This window comes from Musca autumnalis, unplaced genomic scaffold, assembly GCF_047663935.1.
Source record: "Musca autumnalis isolate F117 unplaced genomic scaffold, ASM4766393v1 scaffold_5, whole genome shotgun sequence".
NCBI lineage: Eukaryota > Metazoa > Arthropoda > Insecta > Diptera > Muscidae > Musca > Musca autumnalis.
The window spans coordinates 191,200,116-191,225,264 of NW_027412088.1; the positions used below are offsets into that span (position 1 = coordinate 191,200,116).

Genomic DNA, 25,149 nt, shown 5'->3' on the forward strand with positions numbered 1-25,149 from the left:
TATTTTTTGAATTTTTAATCGAGCTAACATGACCTAAGGGGTTTTTGTATTGAAAAAGTGAATTCTAGCGAAGTCACCACACACTCAACCAATATGCTATGATCGTTTCGCTGGTGAATTAACTCAGCTCATCAGGCATATTGAATGTGAAAGGCTGATTTTGATAACTTCAATTTATACAACCATTATTACAAATTTGTAGATATGAAGTATTTTTGAAGCCTTTTACTTATGAAGTCAACCTAGTTTTTTTTTTTGTCTAGGAAACCTTTCTTAATACATACACATTTACAATCGAAGATGGGTTTTCTTCATGAATTTTAATGCCTTCCATTAAGGAAGTTTGATACTTCCTTCATTTCGGGCGTTTGATAGATTGGCAGTGGCTTAGAACGCTGAGATCTCGACAACATTGTCCGTTTGTTGCAAAGACCTAGTCTCAAAACACAGCCGGGGCAGCCCGGCTCTGCTTTGAATTTTTATTCATTGTTGTCTTATTAGGACGAAGGTCATTATTTATGAAAGTTTTAAATAAATTGAATTTTTAATCGAGCTAACATGACATAAGGAGTTTTTCATTTCAAATTTTCTCCGAACTAGAATACAGATCCTGGTTCCATTTGGTGAATAGAATGAACAAATATAGATTCGCTCAATGAACGAGATTGCCCAACACGTCTGCAGATTGATAGGAACGTGTAGCATGTTTCCTTGCCACATGTGAGATAACTACATGTTTATGACCTCTTCATAAGATTTATAGCAGATGTGTTCGTACGTACATATGTACATAAATGTGTTCGCTCCCTCTTTATTACACTCTAGTATAAAGGCATGTTTATTTTATAGCTTTTTGCTGGGTTGACCTTCTTTATGAAGATTTATTTGAAATATAACCAATGGAATTGACATTTGAAATCCTGTGGGTTTGTTAAATCCGGTTATATATAAACGTTCTATTAGGTTAAGTCGTAATGCCATTCTAAGTTCTCAAGATTATTTCTAATCTAAGGGGTCGATCATCGATAACAATTATCGTTGAGTGGCGTTGCCAGTTGTCAAAATTGATCCACGTATGGCAACTCTCAACTGAAGTTGCGAATCTCAGTTGACGAAGCGGCTGTTTTTCAGCAACCACCAATTTTTGCAGTTGCAGTGAACATTTTCGAAGAAACAAGAAGTAAAATAGAAGGAAAAATAAACATTTTGTTAACAATTATTGATTCTTTGCATCATTAATTAATTTTGTGTATCAATATGGTGAAAATAACGACAAAGCAACAGTTTGAAATATTAATTGATAAACTGAGTGAAAATCCAAACTTAGCCCGAGGAGTTCGGGAGTTTAGGTGAAACCAAAGCCACAGCGGATGAAGCGTGGAGGTCCATTTCGGACAGTTTAACAGCCATGAAGCTCAAACACGAACATCTGAAGAGTGGCAGAGTCTGGATTCTGGAATTTGGTGACAAATACAGTAGGTTCAGTTTAAGTACAAATGACGAACATCCTCCATTGGACCCCCATAATGTGCACATGTGCTCTATCTATATAGCCAACTACACCAGGGAATTTCGTTTTTGAATAAAAATGGTTTTTGAGTTTTGATTTTCTTGGTCCAATTGGATTTATTTTGTTGTGTTTTTTAAGCTTGTAGACCTAAGTTTAGTAAATAAAAATTCCTTTTTATTTCATTTATCCCGACGTTTCGTCAATTACTTGTTGACTTCTTCAGGGGATGCGTAATAAATTGGATAATATTTACATGGAGTTTTTTGTCAATGCACAAAATAGAATTATTAAAAATACAATTCTTTAATTAATATAAAAAACGACTTAAAAAACTAGTATCACAGGCTCCTATATTGCAATTCTGTAGCTGACACTTATGTTGTTGGTATCCTCTTTGAGGTTCATTGTTCTGTCTATTTTTTGTTGTATGCGTAAACTTTCTATTGTGTATCTTTTGTTGTCTGTCTGTCAACTTCGAAACACACAAGGAAGTTGTCCCCTTGATAGAGGACAATATCAAGGGGACAACTTCCTTCAATACTCTCGACAATGTAGATTGAGCCATGCAATTGTTGAAATCATTGCCATGGGACTTTTGGAAACTTCCGTCCGCAAAGAATCTCAACGCTGCGCACACTTTTAAAAGTGGGGGTATTGCTGTTGATCTGTAACTAAATTTGAAGTCATCCTTTAACGTTTCCACAACGTAAACTACGGCATCCTTTGGCAATCGAAAATACGCCTTAAACCTGAAATAATTTACTGATTATACAGATCTTTCCACATGATCATCAGCTTACAGGGCAGATGGCAATTCCAATGGATTCGACTTGTCCCTCAAATTTCTTCTAATAGATGCAATGTCCTGTACATTTTCTTCATCATCAAAAATAATTTCACCGAACTTATCATTTTTTAGGACAGCAAATAAAACTTGACGATCCGAAGATTCAATGGGCAGGTTATATTCCAATCTTGGGTTATTTTCCAAATTTGCTCGAAAACTCAGCCAAAATATTAAAATATTGTCCAGAATACACAAAAGAGTTATCCAAAGCGCAATTATTTTTAAAATGTTTTTTTTTTTGGCGGATAGAGGTCACAAGTTTGAAAAAACACTGATCGATAACATGTTTATCGACCACCCAGTTGAGTTGACATTAATGGTACAACATTTCGTCTCAGTCGCGCAGACAACTGACAACTCAAGTTTAGTGGCAATACAAGATAGACCTATAAATAAATTATACCATTACGGTTTTCAAAATCCACGATGGGTTTCTCTGTCTCTCCCTCTAACGATTCCTTAGTTTAGGAATTAAGAAATCATTTATCTTTTTTTACCATCCCCCCATTATAATTTTTAGGTGAGGAAATAATTGAGTCCTTATCGGAGTCCTTTTTGCAGCTCTTTTAACCTAACTTATATTTAGATATTTCCGTCCCACCTTTAAATATAAATTCCACCAGATTTTGTACGTTTTTGCAGTTGTTTTTCAACTATTTATTCAATCGCTGGCAGTTATATACAAAAAATTTCTAGTAAATCAACCATTTACTCGAATACGTTAGTGTTTACTGGGTGGGTTCATCCTTTGGTGGATGGGCCTTGATGTATTCAATAGCCTTGAGTATGGCTTCTGGAATTGGTGGTGGTGTTGGCAAAACGTCACTCTCTGGATGATAACCATTTTCATCAGCTACATAGGTGACCTTAATGTGTTCTCCCTCAGGAGAGATATATTCATAGGAACCATGCATATTGCCATTTGCATCACCGACAGCTTCCTCGTGGATATTGTTGGTAGTGTCCAATTTATATTCAAAACCATCGGCACGGACATCCGATGTCATTTCCTTAATTTCAGCATGCATTTCATCTTCGGCGGCAGCAGCAAAGGCAAATAGGGCAAATAAAATGAACTGGAAGGAAGGAAGGAAGGAAGGAGGGGAAATTATTTTTTTTATTATTTATTTCTATTTTGGTTTGTTTTAATTTACTTACATATTTCATTGTTTGTTTTTCTGTTTTGTGGCAGTTCTCTTGTTGAGGATTCGCTAAAAGTAACTGATGTTATTCCAAGCCTTATTTGAGGTTTTTATATTAATTTCCAGATCAGATACTTTATGTATGTATTTTTTTCCTTCATTGCAAATTCTATCTTTGAATTCGTAAAATTACGTTTAATAATTAATTAACGTTGTTTATTATTGTCATTGTATCCAGAGAGTTCAAAGTCAGCTGCTACTTCTTGTGCTGCCTGGAGGTGGCCAGATTCTTCAAGGAAAGGTTTTTTTTTATTTTTTTGTTAATTTTTTTTACGAGAAATGTTGAAAATCGAGTTTCATTAACATCTTATTTAAGTAATAAATAAATATTTATAATTAACCCAAAAAAAGATATCCATCTTTAATTGCATTAACATTGTGGTCAATGGCGTACGAGATTGAGTTGAATGGGGAAGGTTGTAATTCTCAAGGCGGTAGGTGTAAATGACAGTATCTAAGGAGACTGTGAAGGAGTTTATATGGATAAAGGAGTTTATAGTTTTGTTCCTTTACTTACCTGAGGTTACCATTTTACCATTTGTTACCATTTTTAACCTGCAAAGCGTTCCTTAACCCCAAAAAGTGGTAAAACTGGAAGTTATGTTTAAGAGAGAGGGAAAGAGCAAAAATTCCTTCTCTTCTACCTGAGGTTACCAGACAAATTTCTTCGTGTAAAAAATGGTAGATTTGATTTTTCGACATTTGTTTGACGATTATTTGACAATGAAAAAATATGAACAAAAATAGAAGAAAAAAGCGAACACTGACAAAGCAAAATTAAAAACTGAAATAAAAGAAGCAAAGTGAAATTTTATGTTTCTTTTTGACATTGCTACCAGATGCACCATTTTTTCGTTCCTTTACTTATCTGGTAAAACTGGTCATGAGAGAGCAATTTTGACAGTTTTCTCTTTTAACACTTTTACCATTAAAAAGTAAAGGCACAAAGCTTATATACGACTGTGAATGAGTCTTTTTAGACTACTGTGAAGACATTTCTTAAGACAACTGTCAAGAGGAGTAACCGAATTCCAAAGTTTGTTATACAAAAAAATTAAAAACCGAAAACGATTTTTTGAAAGCCAATCGGGGCAATCATGCAAACCAATTTCGTGAGGAATTTGTTCTGTTCCCCCAATTTCACAGTTTTTATACCCTCCACAATTGTATGGAGGAGTTTATTTTTCCGTTTGTAACGCATTGAAATAACCATTTGCGACCCTTTAAAGTATATACATATGTACATACATATATTCTTGATCAGGGTAAAATTCTAAGTCGATCTATGCATGTCCGTACGTCTCTAGAATCCGCAAAAATGGAGATAGGACGCTGATAATTTGGGAAGATGCGTCTTTTGTTTGCAGCCCGGTCAAGTTCAGTGATGGGCTATATCGGTCCACGTTTTGGTAAAACCCCCCTTATAACGATATCGAGCGATTTCAGGTATTTTTTATACCCTCCACCATAGGATGGGGGTATATTAAGTTTGTCACTACGTTTGTAACTACTCGAAATAATAATTGTGGACCCCACAAACTATATATATTCTTGATCAGCGTGAATTCTACATCGATATAGCCATTTCCGTCCGTCTGTCCGTCTGTGGAAATCACTCTAGGGTCCGAACGGATTGACGTAGGTGGATGAAATTTTGGTAAAATCAATTATTTGTACGTAGGACTTTTGGTATTGAAAGTGGGCTATGTAGGTCCGCGCTTTCGTATAGCCCCCATATAACGCCCCATATAAAGTACGCGTCATTTTAATATATTTTGAATGTATTAGTCCCATTTGACAACAGAATCGGTTGCAATTTTGTATTTTGTGTTTCCAGAGGCTAAGAAACATTTCGACAATAAAATGTTTATATAGGTCCACGTTTTGATATAGCCCCCATAGGACGATATCTCCCGATTTTCGGTATTTTAAAGGTTTTGTCCTCATTATCACACCGAGATGGCTGAAATTTGGTATTTAGTCTTCGTTGGGAATATAAAACTTCCCTCCCAAAAATTTGTAGGTATAGGTCCGCGCCATCATATGGCCCCTATAGAACGGTAACTTCCGATTTTCGGTATTTTGAAGGTTGTGGCCACATTAATCCACCGAAATGGCTGAAATTTGTGGTGGAGGGTATAAAAAGTTCGACCCGACCGAACTTACCGCTTTCCCACTTGTTTATTATTCATATTTTCAAACCGACATTTAGAGTTCCTAGTGATCATTAAACTTATATTCCAAAACATATTGGCATAGATCTATGTTTTGGTATAGCCCCCATATAACGGTACCTCCCGATTTTCGGTATTTTGAGGATTTTAGCTAAAATTTTTTTTAATTTAATTTCACGAAACTTCTCCACCAAAAATCGTCAATATAGGTCCATGTTTTGGTACAGGCCCTATATAACGGTAACTCCCGATTTTTGGTATTTTTAGGATTTTAGCTAAAATTTTTAACCGAGTTAGCTGTAATTTGACATTTAAGGTTCTCTGTTGTCACGAAACTTCTCCACAAAAACACGTCAATATAGATCCATGTTTTGGTACAGGCCCCACATAACGGTACCTCCCGATTTTCGTCATTTTGAGGATGTTAGCTAAAATTTTTAGCCGAATTAGATGTAATTTGACATTTGAGGTTCTCAGTGGCCACGAAACTTCTCCACCAAAAATCGTCAATATAGGTCCATGTTTTGGTACAGGCCCCATATAACGGCACCTCTAGATTTTCGGTATTTTGAGGATTTTATTGAAATACTTTTTTCCCAAAAAACCGTATGTATTTAGGGGGGTTTTCAAAATTTTGGGCGTATGGATAGGATTAAAGCTAAAAAATTTACGGAGATATCGATAGATAGGCTTTTTATTACACTAGCCTACGAAAAACATAATATCGCTGTAAACAGGGCCACTAGGAAAACCTTCGGTAAAAATGTCCAAAGGATCCTCGAATCACACACAAATTTTGAACATTTGTGTGGGTGGTATCACAAGGATTGGACAGATTTGGCCCAAAATTTGAACATAAACTAAGTTTCGACAATGTTTAGAGATCCAAAGTTTGGACCAAATCGGTTGCTACGTCTATGAGAATATTTTTTAGCGAATATTTTCGAACTTTTGTGGGGGAGGTACCGGAAAGAGTGGACCTATAAGCACCACCTTCGAATTTCATCTACTATTCGAAGAAATATTACAATATCCAAAGTCTGGACGAACGCAGCATTCGGTTCGAGCCCTCCAGCCACTACATATGATGCCATAGGGGTTTTTACAAATTTTGGGCTGTTTTCTCAAGAAGTATGGACTTGCCTCTGAAAAAACTTTTACTGCTGTAATTGAGGTAGCGAATGCAAGTTGCTTTAACAAAAATCAAAGTGATTCGAGAGCAGGTCTTAAAGTGAATTTATCCAAAATTTTGTGTGGGAGGTACCCGGAGGAGTGCACAAATATAGTCCATATTCGAACCTGATCTATATCTGGTAGATATTTTAGGATGTGTAAAGTATGGACCAAATTGGTTACTCCCATCAAGAGTTTTCGTGAGCACAATTTTGTGGGGGAGGTACATGAAGGAGTGGACCGATATGGCTTATATTCGAACTTAAACTAAGTTTGCACAAAATATTACGAAGACCCAGTTGTGGACCGGATCGGCAGATCCGTTCGAGAGTTATCTTACGCTCCAACCACTACACACGGTGTCATAGGGATTTTTTGTACCTTTCAGGCTATTTTCTCAGGAAGTATGGACTTTCCCCTGATGAAACTTGTACCGTCGTATGGGGGGCATTGAATACAAGTTGCTGCAACAAAAATCAAAGCGATTCGTGAACAGGTCCTAAAGTGAACTTTTCCGAAATTTTGTGTGGGAGGTACCCGAAGGAGTGAACCGATTGAGTCCATATTGAAACCTTATCTAAGTGTGGTACACATTTCACGATGTGCAAAGTATGGACCAAATCGGTTACTCCCTTCAAGAGTTATAGTGCGTACAAATTTTCCGAACATTTTCGAACTTTTGTGGGGGAGGTACCTGAAGGAGTACACCGATATGGACCATCTTCGAACTTAAACTAAGTTTGGACAAAATATTACGATAGCCAAATTTTGGACCAAATCGTCTCATCGTGCGCACCAGCCAGGCAGACAGACAGACGGACGGACATTGCTAAATCGACTCCAAATTGTCTGAAACACATTTCGTCCAAACATACTTGGGGTCTAAAACCATTATTTCGATGGGGCACATTTTGCCCGTATGAAAGTGTATATACCCTTTCTAGCCTAAAGGCTAAGGGTATAAAAGGGAATATTTTGTCGATTTGGTGAGAGTATTCTATAATTAATAGAGTTGCGTCGTTCATGAACGAACCGGCTCAAAGGAACGATTCCGTGAAAAGAACGAACGGATCCGTATCCAGCCCATTCTTTTATATCGTTCATTTAGATCCCCGATGGACGAGTCATTGCTGCTTACAAAATTAGCAGCATTGGTTTTGCAGTCAAACTCTAAACAAACGCTGCGTTAGCGCAAACAGCACAAATTTCCACACAAAACAAACAATGATTCAGAGAGCTACTCTCGCTCAGTAACTCACCTCGTTCAGTAGCACATCTCGGTCATATCTTTCTTTTGCATCATTCGTTCATCTGGTTCTTTCATGTCAAAACCACCACCACTACGTTCAGAAACAAAACCACCCCCATTAGCACACAATGTGTCATTCGTGAACGAACATTTTCAAAAGAACGATTCGGTGAAAAGAACGACAGAGTCATATGCAGCAGAGAACGAACGACTTCAAAAGAAAATAATAAAGTCAAATGTATTGTTGAACGAAAAAGAGCCAACGAACGAAGTAAACGACCCGGATCTTTTTGGTGAACGGAATGAAAAAGATCGATCCGCTCAATGAACGAGATTGCCCAACACTAATAATTAAGTGATTCAAGTAGTTTTCAATGTTTCAAAACACTCATCTAAAAAGAATTTCACTTTTTAAAAGGATTTTCCGTGCGAAATATTCAGAGGGAAATAGAAGCTCTTACCTTCCTACGCCACTGTTTTTTTGTTGGCTGTCCCGTTCAAGGTCATTTATCTTTATGCAAATGCTTAGAAATTCCGCAATAATTTTCGTTTGAAGTGCAAATGCAAACAAAGTACACGTACACGTTTAATTTTGTTTTTAATTTTTTTTAACCAGAAATCAATAATGAATTTGTTCGACCATTTTTCCTGAAACATATTTGGTTTTGTTTGTTATCGAGAATTGGATCAATTAATTTGCCATCTTGTATTGTGTAATGAATTCAAACATTTTCGACAGCTAACTTATTACCAGTATTAATAAAAAGCGGCAAACTTATGAATGAAATGTTTGAGATTGAAAGTGCGTGACTAACATATGGAACAATTTAACAGGTATCACGGTAGAGTCAAGTGATAAATATAATGAGGTGGCTAAAATCAAATTAAATGTATTCATTTAAGCAACACCTACTAGATTAGATTTTTGAAAAATATTAATTTTTAATAATTTTTATTTGTTTGAAACTGGTTTCCTCTATAAGTTATAGTTATGAGAATTGAGACACTGGGACCTTATAGTACGTTTATATATAACCGGATTTAACAAACCCACTGGGTTTAAAATGTCAATTCCATTACGTATACGTAAACAAATCTTCATAAAGAAGGTTAACCCTGCAAAAGGCTAGATTATAAGCATGTCCTTAAGCTCTTCTGAAAAAAAATTATAAGGAAATCTTGTGATATTCCTGTCTTCAAAAGGATAACCATCTAATAAAAAACGTTCTACAAAAAATTGTTTTCCTATAAGTGACCTGTAACGTTCTGTAAATTTTAATGTAGCGAACAGAGCAAGTCCTATCGAAATGGGACTAAAGAAAATGTTACAGAGGACTTTCAGCGCTATAACATTTTCTTTAATCCCATTTCGACAGGACTTGCCGTTGTGAACTTTGACCGCGATTTACTTAACACATTCGCGGACGCAAAAAAACTCAGAGAGGTGCAAAAAATTACTTACTTACTTAGCTGGCCAATTACAGAACATTTGTTCCACAGACCGAACTAAGAAAATACCTCCAATTCTCTCTGTTTAGTGCTTCGCTTTCTGAAATACCGCGCCTTGTCATCTCTTCATCCACTTGTTTGCGCCATTTTTTCTTTGGCCTGTTCTGCGTGCACCGACATGCGGCCCGAATTTATACGCCTTTTTAACGGGTTCATCATCGCCCATTCTTATTATATGGCCTAATCAACGCAATCGTTGCATCTCGATACGTTTATCTATACTGATGTCGCTGTATGGCAAGTACCCAGGCTTTGGAACCATACATCGGCGCGGGTAGTATCAGTGTTGTGTAAAGCTTTATTTTTGTTTGACGAGTTGTGGCTTTGTTTTTAAACTGCTTACTTAAGCCAAAGTAGCATCTGTTGGACAATACAATTCTTCTTTTTATTTCACAACTGATGTCGTTTGTTGTGTTTACGGCGGTGCCGAGGTATACGAAGTCTTTTACACAGTTGGTCCGATCTCAATGGACGCATTGCGCGTCGACACCATCTTCTCGCCGTTTACCGACAGACCCACTTTAGCAGATTCTCCTTCGACCTTCATAAAGGTATCGGTTACTTCTTTTACTGATCGTCTCATGATGTCTATATCATCAGCATAAGCAAGTAACATGTGGCTATTGGTGTAGATTGTGCCAATTCTTTTGACGTTTGCCTCTCGTATAACCTTTTCTAGCAGAATGTTGAAAAGATCACACGAAAGGCTGTCTCCTTGCCTAAATCCTCTTTTTGCACAAAACTCTTCGGAGAGGTTCTTTCCTATTTTAACTGAACATCTTGTGTCAGTTAGAGTCATTTTACAAAGCCGAATGAGCTTTGCGGGGATACCAAATTCAGACATGGCTTGGAATACCTTTGAACGCAGCGGGATGTCGAAGGCTGCTTTATAATCGACAAAAAGATGGTAGGTGTCGATCTGCATCTCTTGGGTCTTCTCCAGGTTTTGCCGCAGGGTAAATATTTGGTCAATGGTGGACTTGCCAGGTCTAAAGCCGCATTGGTGTGGTCCAATTATTTCGTTGACCACGGGCTTTAGTCGTTCGCATAATATCCCTGACACTATATTGTAGGCGATAGTTGGAGTTGGAGCATAAAGTCTTATCTCCTCTCTTATGGACAGGACACAGGATGCTCAGGTTCCAATCGTCGGGTACGCGTTCTTCCTGCCAGATGGAGCTAACTAGCTGATGCATACACCTTATCAGCATGTCGCCTCCGGTTGTTAACAGTTCGGCTGGTAGGCCATCAGCTCCTGCTGCCTTATTATTCTTCAGGCGGTTTATTGCTGTCTTTGCCCCTCATCTTGGCCGGTTGGTACACATTCAATACCATCTTCTGGGATTGGATCTGTGGTATCTTCGTCGACAGTTTGGAAAACTACTCTTTCCATATCCTTAGCACACTATCTGTATCATTTACCAGACTACCTTGCTGGTCTCTACAGGAGGATGTGCCAGTTCCAAAGCCATCAGTTTGATGTTTCACTCTTTGATAGAATTTTTGGACTTCATTCTGCCTCCTGTACATCTCGATTTGTTCACACTCCCGCTTTTCCATCTCTCTTTTTCCTGCGGAAAAGACGTTTCTCTTCTCTCCTTTTCTTCCGATACCTCCCTCGTGCGCTACGCGTTGCTACTGATTGTAGAGTAGCCCTATATGCCGCATTTTTCTCTTCGGTAGCAGCACGACACTCCTGGTCATACCATGGATTCCTTGGTGGAGGTCTCTAGTATCCAAGTAATGATTTTGATTTATTAGGGGGTTTTCAGATATTGCGGACTTTTCAGATATTGTATACCTGAAGGAATGGATCGGAATAGCCCATTTTTGAATCATTTCTTTTCTATAGATATCGCGCCCACCGGGCACCGCATAACTTAGAGAAAATCAATATGGATAATTTTTGAAGTTAAACGAAGTTTGTACAGAATATTACAGAGAAAAAATGATGGACCTAATGATCCGTTCACTACGCATGGTGCCGTATGGCTTTTTACAGCGTTCGGTCCATTTTCCCAAGAAGTATGGACTAGCCTTTGAAAAAACTTGTACCGTCGTAAGGGAGCAGCGATACAAGTTGTTACTCATGCAGATTTCGTATGTAGAAGAAAGAAGGTACATTTTTGTAGTTGGTAGTTGCTTCAATTTTGATCGGTTTGATATCTGTAGACAAAAACCTGAGAAAATATTTTAAAAGAAATTTGACCTTGAGGATTTTGACCTTGAATATAAAAATTGATTTTTGTTCATATTGAGAAGGGCAACAACTTTGCCTCTGTGAATAAATCGAATTACTCCATTGTTTCGAAAATATGATCCAAACAAATTTATCCCTTTTGATATCAAACCATTAAAGCTTCGGAGGCCTTTAACCGCAAAAGTTGATATGATAGGGAAAAACGGCGAGACACGTGTCTTTGCATTTGTGGTCTTCTATCATGCGTTGCTGTCATAATATGGTTAATAAATTTCGTGTCGCATAGTGTATATATACCCTCAGCCTTTAGGCCAAATATAGATAAGGTTCGAATATGGACTATATTGGTCCACTCCTTCGGGTACCTCCCACACAAAATTCGGATAAAGTGAAGTTTAACAGCTCCTCTCGGATCGTTTTGAAATGTGTTTCAGTAAGTTGTTCATGCGGCTCCCTTTACAGCGGTACACTTTTTAAAAGGTTTGGGTCAAATTTAGTAATTCAAATTTCACCCTCTTCCTGTCAACCGATTAATCTGAAATTTTGTATACACTTTGGATTTTGGTGACAATACAATTATATTTATTCATTATCATTATAAATTCAAGATGGCGGCCGCTACAAAATGGCGGATAACGTAGGTTTTATCAATCCCATCAGTATGGGTATCAAATGAAAGGGCTCAACAAGCAGAATACAATATACTATAAAAAATTGAAATCCAAGATGGCGGCCGCTACACAATGGCAGATAACGTAGGTTTTATCAATCCCATAAATATGGGTATCAAATGAAAGTGCTCAACCAGTAGAATACAATGTACTATATAAAATTAAAATCCAAGATGGCGGCCTCTACAAAATGGTGGATAACTTAGGTTTTATCAATCCCAACAATGGTATCAAATGAAACAACATGGGTCTCAACAAGTAGAATACAATTTACTATGCAAATTGAAATCTAAGATGTGGGAACATAAAAGTTATAGTAATTTTTTTTTTAAATAGAATTTTTGTCGATTTGTTCCATATCCACACTTATGACACAAATGTGAAATATTGAATATCACATGGAACAAATTGACAAAAAAATGTTCGCATCTTTGTCTCAATAAATTCAAAACTTACAAATCGAGAATTAAAATTCTGATTTTTTAAATGCGTTTTTAAACTTGTAGGTTATTAAAAAATTAATTTTATACCTGGAAAACTCGTCGAAAGGTGTATATCTCGGAAACTAGAGCAGATAGGAAAATTGCGACCAAAAATTCTGAAAGAGCATACGCAAAAATCCTAGAAACCACCTATATCTCTAAAAGTCAAAAATGGCGTATGGAACACTTAAGCATGACACCGACGATATGTCAATGATTTGGTATAGCCTCACATTACGGTACCTACAGATTTTAAAGCAAACTCGTGATACAAAATCAATATATTTTATATACGGCATAATTGTTGTGTTTGGTTTTTTTTTTTGGTCAGTGGCTGAGGGTATATCACTGTCAGCACAGCTGACGTACTTTCTTACTTGTTTTATAGACCCCTTTTTGCTATTGGAGACCACACGGTCTTCTTATCGAAGTCTACCCGGTATTCTTATAGACACGTTCTTCCTATGGAAAACCGGCGTTCTTATTTTAGACCACATGACCTTCTTATGGTCTGTTTTCTAGAGTTGGGCAATATCGTTCAATTGAACGATCCAGATCACTGTCCTCGTTCCAAGAGTAACATCATAAAAACCAACGTTTGAAATTGAGTATACGCAGCTTTGTCAAAGAAATTACCGGTGCCCATTGAACGAGATAGTGATTCGGATCGTTCAATTGATCGAGATTGCCCAACTCTACTGCTTTCAGCTTTATTCGCACTAAACCTTTGTATTGCGCTATTTGGAAATTGTAATTCATTCGAAAGCCTGCCTTTCATTGAAAACAAACAACAAACACATAACAATTCTAGTATTTTTTATATACAAAGCTTATTTATTTAAACATTTAAATTGGAATTTCCAATATAATTCTCTTCGTTATCAGTAACCTAACGCATTGTTATTCACTTGATTTATGGCTTTGGTGGATGAGTTCTAATGTATTCCATGGCTCTCAAAACGTGAGCTGGAATTGGTGGTGGAGTGGGAAGCCATTCACTTTCTGGATGATAACCATTTTCATCGGCGGTATACTGGACCCTAACATGCTCTCCCTCGGGTGTGTCATATTCGTAGAATCCAATCATGTTGCCATTTGCATCGCCTTTGGCCGCCTGGCGGCTGTGCTCCAATTGCCAATTGTTTTCAAAACCATCGGGACGGACATCGTTAAGATAAGTTTGGGCAACTAGCTCATCGGCGGCAACAATGGCCAAGAGGGTGGCAAAGACAATCTAAGGAAGATAATTTTTGGTAGATGTTAGAACAGTAACATTTTTTCAAGTATATTTCCAGGAATTGCTAGGAAGTGCTTCAATTTCATAACTTACCCACTTAAACATTTTGAAAAAATTGTTGTTACTTTGGTTTCTTTGTTTATTTGAAACTGTTTGAAATGCTACAGTAGTGTGGCTTTTAAAGAAATTCTGTGCAGTGCCAGAACTTTTACCAAATGCCAAGGAAACAAGTTTTGGTTTTGGTTTTTTAGTGGCTAATTATAATTTCTTTTGTAGCATATTTTGAAATGTATGATCTTTGCAATTATTCCAGAGCAAGAAATTTGATTCATAGCGGTACAATTTCAGAGTTGTTGCTTTATAAAATATGATTTAATTTAATAATTTATGTGTTAATATGACAACGAAAATATCGTTAAGGCGTTAAAAATTATAGAGCAGAAATAGCTTTTAGAAAATATCCCGTTAGCTTGTATTTCCGTTTGCTTTAAAAGCCACCTTTAGTCCAGAAAATTTGTCAGTTCTAGTCATAGTTCCAATCAACTATACAACCAACTATCTCCAAAATGTTCAAATTCGTAAGTTGAATCAGTTAAAATTTTTCCAAATCATCTTCATATAAAAAATTAAAATATTCTACCCTTTAGCTTCTCATTACCGTTGCCGCCCTTGTGGCCATTGTTGCCGCCGATGAACTAGTTGCCCAAACTTATCTTAACGAAGTCCGTGCCGATGGTTTTGAAAACAATTGGCAATTGGACCATAGCCGCCAGGCGGCCAAAGGCGATGCAAATGGCAACATGATTGGATTCTACGAATATGACACACCCGAGGGAGAACATGTTAAGGTCTACTATACCGCCGATGAAAATGGTTATCATCCACAAAGTGAATGGCTTCCCACTCCACCACCAATTCCAGCTCACGTTTTGAGAGCCATGGAATACATTAGAACTCATCCACCAAAGCCAGAAACCAAGTGATTAACAGTGCCAAAAGCAAAAAAAAAAAATCTGATGGCGAAGAGGATTATATTAGAAATAGGAACTGAAATCATTCAATAAATAAGTTTTGTATATAAAAAAATATTCGAAATTTTGTATCTTAATTATTTATTTTCAATTAAAGCCAAGTTTTTGAACGTCTTATAATTTCCATACAAAGGCTTAGTGCGAATAAAACTGAAAATAGACCATAAGAAGGTCTTAACGAAGAGCGCTTGGTCTTCTATAGGAAGAACGTGACTATAAGACAACGTTTGGGACTTCGATAAGAAGCTCCTGTGACATCATATATAAAGAACGTGTCTATGAGAATAAGAAGACCGTTTGGTCCCCTATACGAAAAACATGTCCATAAGAAGACCGTTTGCACTTCGATAAGAAGATCGTGTGGTCTCGTATGAAAGACCTGTAGTTTTATATACATCTTGAAGGCCATTGAATACATTAAGGCCCATGGACATGAGGTCCACTAGACCATACGTCTACGGTGAAATTAAAGTCTCCACATCTTGATTTGCCGTTTTATTTTCTTTTTTGGAAATTTGTAAATTTTCATGGGCTCATATTTCGTAAACTATATGAAATTTTGAGAAAAGTGGTAGCTATTGTCTCGTGTTACAACTTCTCTGAACAAAACTACCTGAAGGAGAGCTCCAATGCTTTTGCGGTGTACTAGAGAATTTTTAATTATTATCTTGGCTACAATATTTGTCTTAGTATTGGATCGAAAATCTGAGTGGTTTAGCTGTTATAGGCCAAAATACAAAAAAAAAAAACAATTGGAGTATTACCCCAATGGCTTAACTTCATCATTACCTTCTGTTACAGAGAGTAATGTTTTTCAAAACGAACTGACAGCGTTGCAAAATTTTACCGATCGCTACCAATATCATGATTTCATCCCGGCAAAGAGAATTATCAATTGGCTTTTCAGCTTTTTGAAATGATGCCTTAGCGGAAAACCTAATTCTTTAAATGTCCGGCCGAAAAGTGAGTGTGATTTTCATTTATTTGAGAATACTAGAGACTTAAAGAGTTAATTTCCTTGGTTTGTTTACATGACACTAACATTACAAACAAAAACAAATTTCTATGTGGTTCTGGTTGAGTTGTATTTTTTGCAGTATTTACTTTACCTTGTTTGTTCTACCATGAATATGTTCAGAGAAATTGTAGCCTGAGACAATAGCTTTACTATTGGAAAAAGAACATTTCCAAAAAAGGTAAACAAGTAAAAAGTCGTAAAGTTCGGCTCGTCTTTTTATACCCTCCACCATAAACTAGACTTAATAAAAATCTAATCTAAAATATGTGTTCAGCCAGATGAAAGGTACCACTTACGGGGCTATATCAAAGTGTGGATCTAACTTACTTAGCTGGCCCATTACAGAACATTTGTTCAATAGACCGAACTAAGAAAATATCTCCAATTCTCTCTGTTTAGTGCTTCGTTTTCTGGAATACCGCGCCTTGTCATCTCTTTATCCACTTGTTTGCGCCATCTATTCTTTGGCCTGCCAATTCTGCGTGCACCGCCATGTGGCTCGAATTTTTACGCCTTTTTAGCGCTCATTCTTATTATATGGCCTAGCCAACGCAATCGCTGCATCTCGATACGTTTAACTATATTGATGTCGTTGTATAGCAGATACCGCTCGTGGTTCATACGACGTCGATATTCACCGTCAACGCAGATTGGTCCGTAGATCTTTCGAAGATTTTTTCTCTCAAACACGCCAAGCACTGCCTTATCTGTAAGTTCCCAGTCTTCGGAACCATACATCAGCACGGGTAGTATCAATGTTTTGTAAAGCGTTATTTTTGTTTGACGAGTTGTGGCTTTGTTTTTGAAGTGCTTACTTAAGCCAAAGTAGCATCTGTTGGCCAATACAATTCTTTTTTTTATTTCACAACTGATGTCGTTTCTTGTTTTTACGGCGGCGACGAGGTATACGAACCACAACCTTTAAATTATAGGAACCAACTTCAACAGTTGGTCCGATCTCAATGGACGCATTGGGCGTCGAAAACATCAACTTGGTCTTCTCGTCGTTTACCGCCAGACCCACTTTAGCAGATTCTCCTTCAACCTTCATAAAGGTATCGGTTACTTCTTTTACTGATCGTCCCATGATGTCTATATCATCAGCATAAGCAAGTAACATGTGGCTATTGGTGTAGATTGTGCCACTTCTTTTGACGTTTGCCTCTCGTATAACCTTTTGTAGCAGGATGTTGAAAAGATCTTCTTGACTGAAACCTCTTTTGGTACGAAACTCTTCGGAGAGGTTCTTTCCTATTTTAACTGAAGATCTTGTGTCAGTTTGAGTCATTTTACAAAGCCGAATGAGCTTTGCGGGGATACCAAATTCAGACATGGCTTGGAATACCTTTGAACGTAGCGGGCTGCCGAAGGATGCTTTATAATCGACAAAAAGGTGGTAGGTGTCGATCTGCATCTCTTGGGTCTTCTCCAGGATTTGCCGCAGGGTAAATATCTAGTCAACGGTGGACTTGCCAGGTCTAAAGCCGCATTGGAAAGGTCCAATTATTTCGTTGACCACGGGCTTTAGTCGTTCGCATAATATCCCTGACACTATCTTGTAGGCGATAGGGAGAAGACTTATGTCCCTATAGTTGGAGCATAAAGTCTTATCTCGTTTCTTATGGACGGGACACAGGATGCACAGGTTCCAATCGTCGGTTACGCGTTCTTCCTGCCAGATGGGGGTAACTAGCTGATGCATACACCTTATCAGCGTGTCGCATCCGGTTTTAAACAGCTCGGCTGGTAGGCCATCAGCTCCTGCTGCCTTATTATTCTTCAGCCGGTTTATTGCTGTCTTTACCTCATCTTGGCCGGATGGTATACATTCAATACCATCTTCTGGGATTGGATCTGTGGTATCTTCGCCGACTTCGCTACTATTGGATACCAACAGTTTGGAAAAATTCTCTTTCCATATCCTTAGCACACTGTCTGTATCAGTTACCAGATTACCTTGCTGGCCTCTACAGGAGGATGTGCCAGTTCCAAAGCCATCAGTTTGATGTTTCACTCTTTGGTAGAATTTTCGGACTTCATTCTGTCTCCTGTACATCTGCGGAAAAGACGTTTCTCCTCTCTCCTTTTCTCCCGATACCTCTCTCGTGCGCTACGCTTTGCTACTGATTGTAAAGTAGCCCTATATGCCGCATTTTTTTCTTCGGTAGCAGCACGGCACTCCTGGTCATACCACGGATTCTTTGGTGGAGGTCTCTGGTATCCAAGTACTGATTTTGCGGCTGTTTGCATGGAGTGGGCAATATTTTGCCATTGTGCTGATATGTTATCGGGACGAGAAGCGCTATCATTAAGCAATTGGGTCAGTTGAGTGGAATATGCTGTGGCTATCTGTTGTGTTTGCAGCTTGGCGATGTCCAACTTTCGTGTTGTGTCTGTCCGTGCTTTATTTGCAACGTTTAGACGGGTACGTACCTTTGCTGCAACGAGGTAATGGTCCGAATCTATGTTTGCTCCTCGGAACGATCGTACATTCAACACGCTTTATGCATGTATTCCATCTATCACAACGTGTTCAATTTGATTTCGTGTTCTTTGATCTTGCGACAGCCAGGCGCCCTTATGAAAATCGAGATGCTTAAATCTGGTACTGCTAACTACCATGTTTCTGGCAGCTGCAAAGTCTATCAGCCTCATACCATTGTCAGATGTTTCACTGTGGAGACTGAATTTCCCGACTGTTGGGCCAAAGATATTCTCCTTTCCAATTTTTGCATTAAAATCGTCTGGAATAATTTTAACGTCACGGCCAGGACAATGGTCATACGTTTCTTCTATGCGCCCGTAGAATATATCTTTAGTCTGTTCGTCCTTGTCTTCGGTTGGAGCATCAAGCTAATGTTGAAGAATTTTGCTTTTAATCGAATTGCAGCGAGTCTTTCATTCACTGGGATGAAGCTGGAGACCAGATGTTTTAACCTCCGACCAACTACAAATCCGCAACCAAACTCATGCTTTGTGTCATGGCAGCTATAATACAGTGCGTCACCTTTAGGTGTTGTTGTGACGCCTTTCCCGTTCCATTGTATGTCCTGTATGGCAGTAATGTCGGCCTTGTACTTTTCAAGTACATCTGCCAATTGCGTAAACTGCACCTTTTCTATAAAGAGTGCGAACATTCCAGGTGCAGATTCGTAGATCATGGTCCTTAAAACGTTTGCGGGGTTCGTCAACTTTAGAGGGTTTTGTTTTTCTTTTCTTTCGTTTTTTCATAGTAGGCTGTTTTTTCTAGGGGAGGGTTACTAACCCGACGCCCAAACCCAAGTTTTTAACGTTTTTATGGGCGAACGCGCGGCACATGTTAGCTCACTACCTTTAACGGGTGTTAACGGCAGTTCCCCTGGTGACACCACGGTGAGGTCAGTGTTCACTTGATATGAAAGAGGGACCAAGATAAATCCTGGGCCTCGCCATGTTAAAGCCGGTCAGGACCGTTCCTTGGTATCTTCCATCCCCTACGTCACCCAAGTGTGGATCTATCTTTACAATTTTTGGTGGACAAGTTTTATAACTGCAGGGAACCTCAAAAGTCAAATTACGGGTAGTTCCGTCAAACAATGAAACTAAGACCCTTAAAATACCGAAAATCGGAAGGTACCGTTATATGGGGCTTGTACCAAAACAAGGACCTATATTGGGGAGAAGTTTCGTGGCCACTGAGAACCAAAAAAAACTGAGAAAAACCAAAAATCGGAAGGTACCGTTTTATTGGGGCTTTAGCAAAACATGGGCCAATGTTGACGATTTTTAGTGGGGCCACTGGTGAACCTCAAATATCAAATTACAGCTAATTCGGTTAAAAATTTTAGCTAAAATCCTTAAAATACCGAAAATTGGAAGGTACCGTTATATGTTAACGATTTTTGGTGGAGAAGTTTCGTGGCCACTGAGAACCTCAAATGTCAGAATGCAGATAGTTCGATTAAAAATTGTAGCTAATATTCTCAAACTACCGTTATATGGGGCCTGTACCAAAACAAGGACCTATATTGACGATTTTTTGTGGAGAAGTTTCGTGGCCACCGAGAACCTCAAATGTCAGATTGCAGATAGTTCGGTTAAAAATTGTAGCTAAAATCCTTAAAATACCGAAAATCGGGAGGTACCGTTATATTGTGGCTATACCATGGACCTACATATATTGACGATTTTTGGTGCAGAAGTTTCGTGACCACTGAGAACCTCAAATGTCAAATTACAGCTAGTTCTGTTAGGTGTCCAGCGGAGGGTTAAATGTCAAATTAACAAACTGTTAGATTTGCTAGTTTCTACACGGGCAAATTCGTCTAGCAGAAAATAGTAGAAGTGAGCGCTTTTCATCGCCATTTGTGTTCAAAGAGAGATTTTCAGCTCTCTTTTTGGAAAACGGGAACGCATTTCTAACAAAATTTGTAAAAATGTAAATAGCACTAATTTGCAGGTTCTGGAATACAACCATTGTCTTCTTGTGGTACCCCAAAATAAATTCCTTCAGCAGCCACAAATGTCTTATAATAGAAAACCAAACACCTTTGTGCTAAATCTCCAAAGGCCTTCGTACAGAAGACCCAAAGACCAAAAGTCTTCTTATAGAAAACCAAAAAGTCGTCCGATTGGGGACAGTGAACTGTCTAAGAAACCAGAAATAGTTAACGGATTCAACTATTAGAATTTGATTTAATGGTTTCAATAGAACCTGTTATTTCGAGCAAAGCCAATGAGTAAAAATCTTCAGGCAATTTCATTAACGGTAAGTAAAAAGTATTATTAAAATTTGGCATTTTACTATTCATAAAACCAGTACAAGAAGGGTCGATAATAAATTTTACAATATAAATATGATGAAGAATAGAAGCAACTGTTACAGTTCTCCGATTGTAATTGAAGTTCTAAAATCGAATTCAACAGCAATGTTTAAATTTGTAAGTTCCAAAGAAGGGGGAATTCCAAGGAATAAATAATAAATCCTTTTTCGATTTTTAGCTGATTCTCGCCACCTTGCTGGCCTTTGCCGCCGCTAGCGACAGTGATGTCAATGCTGAAGTTAAGTCATATGTAAACAATATGGATGCCGAGGGTTTCAGCTATGGCTTGGAAACTACAAATGACATTAGCATACGTTCTGCCGGTCATGATAATGGCGATATGAATGGCTTCTATGCATTTACCTCTCCCGAAGGTGAACGTGTCGCGATCGCTTATACAGCCGATGAAAATGGTTATCATCCTGAAAGTGAATGGCTGCCCACACCACCACCAATTCCAGACCATATCTTAAGAGCCATTGAATACATCAGGACTCATCCACCAAAGCCAGAAATCAAGTGAAGAGAATTAAAATGGAAATACGAAATGAAATCATTAAATAAATAATTTTTGTTTATAAAAATAACCGAAATGTTGTGTGTTTATTATTTGTTTTCCGTTAAAGCCACGCTTTCGAACCAGTTACAATTTGCAAATAGTGCAATAGCTTTCGATACAAAGGCTTAGTGGGAATAAATTAAAAAAAAAAAAAAAAACTAGTAAGAACGGCGTTAAGTTCGGCCGGGCCGAACTTGTTATACCCTCCACCACGAGTTGTATTGAAGTAAAATAGAAGGAATAGTTTCCTTTCGTGTATGACTTAATACCAAATTTCAGCAATTTCGGTAAAACAATGTGAGGCCCGTCGATCAAAGAAGACTAAATACCAAATATTTCGGTAAGAGAATGTGGCTAAAACTTAAAAAAATACCGCAAATCAAGAAGTACGCTTCTATGGGGATATAGGAAGACCTGGACCTATACTGATAATACTGTTCTGGAATATTTTATAACCTCTTGGAAGACTAAATAACGAATTTCAGTCATTTCGGTGGGATATTGATCGAAACATGGGCCTATACCGACGGGTTTTAGACGAGAATGGGGGCAATATGAAGGCGTGGACCTGTACAGACATATATGTACCTGGGGAACAGTTTTATATCACCATTTCGGTGGAATATTGAGGCCACAACGTTCAAAATACCGAAAATCGGGAGGTACCGTTCTATGGGGCTATATGAAGGCGTGGACCTATACCGACAAATGTAAAGGGGAAGATTGAGTACCCCTAACGAAGTTTCAATACCAAATTTCAGCTATTTTGGGGTAATATTTAGGCCACAACCTTCAAAATACCGAAAATCGGGGAGGAACAGTTCTATGGGGGCTACATGATGGCGTAGACCTATACCGACAAATTTAGAGGGGGAAGTTGTATACTCCAAAAAAGGTTATATACCAAATTTCAGCCATTTCGGTGGAATATTGAGGCCACAACCTTCAAAATACCGAAAATCGGGAGGTACCGTTCTATTGGGGCTGCATGTAGGCGTGGACCGATACCGACAAAATTGTGGGAGAAAATTGTATCCCCCCACGAAGACTAAGTACCAAATTTCAGCTATTTTGGTGTGATAATGAAGCTAAAACCATCAAAATACCGAAAATCGGGAGGTGCCGTTCAATGGGGGCTATATGAAGGCGTGGACCGATACCGACAAAATTCTGGGGGAAAGTTTTATACCCCCAACGAAGACTATGTACCAAATTTCAGCCATTTCGGTGTGATAGTGAAGCTAAAACCTTCAAAATACCAAATATCGGGAGGTACCGTTCTATGGGGGCTATATGAAAGCGTGAACCTATACCAACAAATTTCAGGTGGAAAGTTCTATACACCCAACAATAACTAAATACCAAATTTCAGCCATTTTGGTAGGATAATGAAGGTAAAACCTTAAAAATACCGAAAATCGGGAGGTAGCGTTCTATGGGGTCTATATCAAAACGTGGACCGATATATCCCATTTTCAATACCAACCATCCTGCAGGTAATAAAAACGTCCGTACCAAATATTGACTCTCTATCTTTAAAATTGCGAGCTGTATCTTGATTTCAACAGACAGACGGACATGGTTAAATCGACATAGAATTTTATGCTGATCAATAATATATATACTTTATAGGGTCTCCGACGAATATTTCGATGTGCTACAAACGGAATGACAAATTTAAATATACCCTCCATAAGGTGGAGGGTATAAAAACAGACCATAAGAAGGCCATAAGGTCTCCTAAGAGGAGACCATGTGAGCTTCCAAAAGAAGAAGATCGTGTATCTTCCATTCCATTCTATAGGAAAAACGTGTGGTATAATGGTCTGCAATAAGATGGACGAGAATAGCATGTGGACCGTGTGGCCTTATATAAGAAAATCATGTGTTTCTCGATATGAATACAGTGTGATCCTCTATAATAAAACCATGTTTTCCTTTATAACAAGACCATGTTAACCGGACCCACCACTTGTAGAGATTTTCTTAAACGGCTGAAATATTTTTTCGAAGTGTTGCCTACAGAAAACGTTTGCCACCATTGTACATGTGATGTTTGTTGTCTGGCCTAAGAATCGAGCCCCCGGGTGCCCACGTTGGCCCACAATCATAGGTTCATGCAAATAAAAAAGAATGGACTAATTAAACTAAAACCATTAGATCCTTAGTTTCAATAAAAAGTACACCTCCCAATAATATTAAAATTCAAGTAAAGTGAACGCCTAAAAGTATACTTTAAATTTGGACAATACCAATTTTCAAATAAGATAAATTCATTGTTTGCTTATAAAAACGTCCACAGTGTTTTTTCTTGATAATAGAACACACTGTCACCTTTTAGAAGACCAAAGGGTCTTCTTATAGAAAACTTGACGGTATGGTATACCTCTTACAGAATTATAGTAATTTAGTTCAATTGGCATGTTGTATGTCATTCTCAATTAATATCTTCAATTTTGTAAAAAAAAAAATTTAAGGAAAAAATATCAGTCGGCGTTATAGTGCGGTTACCCACATCGAGAGGATTTATTTGACGTTTGCGCTATGGAATTGACATTTGAAATCCAAACCCACTGGGTTAATCCGGTTAAGTGTAACCGGGGTATTACGGGTATTACGATGACGAATCTTAATGTTCTAAGAACACAGTCACAAGTAAAAAGTCGTTAAGTTTAGCCGGGACGAACTTTTTATACCCTCCACCATAAAATAGTCTTTATTAAAATTTAATAATTAGTTTCCTTACACAATTTTAGATTGAAACATTTTTCGATCCAAATGCTTAAATTATCTAATCTAAAAAATGTGTTCAGCCAGGTGAAAGGTAAAACCTACAGGGCTATATCAAAGTGTTGGCCAATCTTTACAATTTTTGGTGGAAAAGTTTTATAACTGCAGTGAACCTCAAAAATTAAATAATGGGTAGTTCCGGCAAACAATGTAGCTAAGACCCTCAAAATACCGAAAACCGGGAGGTACCGTTATATAGGAGCTATGCCAAAATATAGACCTATGTATGTTGACGATTTTTAGTGAAGAAGTTTCGTGTGTACTGAGAACCTCAAATGTCAAATTACAGCTATTTCGGTACAAAATTGTAGCTAAACTCCTCAAAATATCGAAAATCGGGAGGTACCTTTATATGGGGGTTATACCAAAACATGGACCTATGTTGACGATTTTTGGTGCAGACATTTCGTGACCACTGCTAATCTCAAAAGTCAAATTATAGCTAGTTCTATCAAAAATTGTAGCTAAATTTCTCAAAATACCGAAAATCGGGAGGTACCATTATATGTGGGCTATACCAAAACATGGACCTATGCCCATAATTTTTGGTATATAAGTTTGTTGATTAATAGGAACCTTAAATGTTAAATTAAGGCTAATTCGGTTTGAAATTGTGACTAAAACGTCAAAATACCTGAAATCGGGTGGTACCGTTATATGGGGACTATACTAAAACATAGACCGATATAGCCCAT

General features: G+C 37.9%; 4 protein-coding genes across 4 annotated transcripts; 2 read left to right on the forward strand and 2 right to left on the reverse strand.

Annotated features, from left to right (window-relative positions):
• Positions 1 to 2,981: 2,981 nt before the first annotated feature.
• LOC141406540 (larval cuticle protein 4-like) lies at positions 2,982 to 3,659 on the reverse strand. The gene is made up of 2 exons (XM_073992173.1): positions 3,516 to 3,659; positions 2,982 to 3,433 (listed from the first exon to the last, which is right to left on the reverse strand). Exons 1-2 carry the CDS (start codon positions 3,522 to 3,524, stop codon positions 3,086 to 3,088), a joined length of 357 nt encoding a protein of 118 aa, XP_073848274.1. The 5' UTR covers positions 3,525 to 3,659; the 3' UTR covers positions 2,982 to 3,085.
• Positions 3,660 to 13,917: 10,258 nt separating this feature from the next.
• On the reverse strand, positions 13,918 to 14,359 carry LOC141386886 (larval cuticle protein 4-like). The gene is made up of 2 exons (XM_073955787.1): positions 14,348 to 14,359; positions 13,918 to 14,251 (listed from the first exon to the last, which is right to left on the reverse strand). The coding sequence occupies exons 1-2, from the start codon at positions 14,357 to 14,359 to the stop codon at positions 13,931 to 13,933; spliced, it is 333 nt and encodes a 110-aa protein (XP_073811888.1). The 3' UTR covers positions 13,918 to 13,930.
• A 461-nt stretch (positions 14,360 to 14,820) lies between these two features.
• Positions 14,821 to 15,237, forward strand: LOC141386887 (larval cuticle protein 4-like). Its single transcript, XM_073955788.1, has 2 exons — positions 14,821 to 14,832; positions 14,902 to 15,237. The coding sequence occupies exons 1-2, from the start codon at positions 14,821 to 14,823 to the stop codon at positions 15,235 to 15,237; spliced, it is 348 nt and encodes a 115-aa protein (XP_073811889.1).
• Positions 15,238 to 21,210: 5,973 nt separating this feature from the next.
• Positions 21,211 to 21,628, forward strand: LOC141386888 (pupal cuticle protein Edg-78E-like). The gene is made up of 2 exons (XM_073955789.1): positions 21,211 to 21,222; positions 21,284 to 21,628. Exons 1-2 carry the CDS (start codon positions 21,211 to 21,213, stop codon positions 21,626 to 21,628), a joined length of 357 nt encoding a protein of 118 aa, XP_073811890.1.
• Positions 21,629 to 25,149: the final 3,521 nt, after the last annotated feature.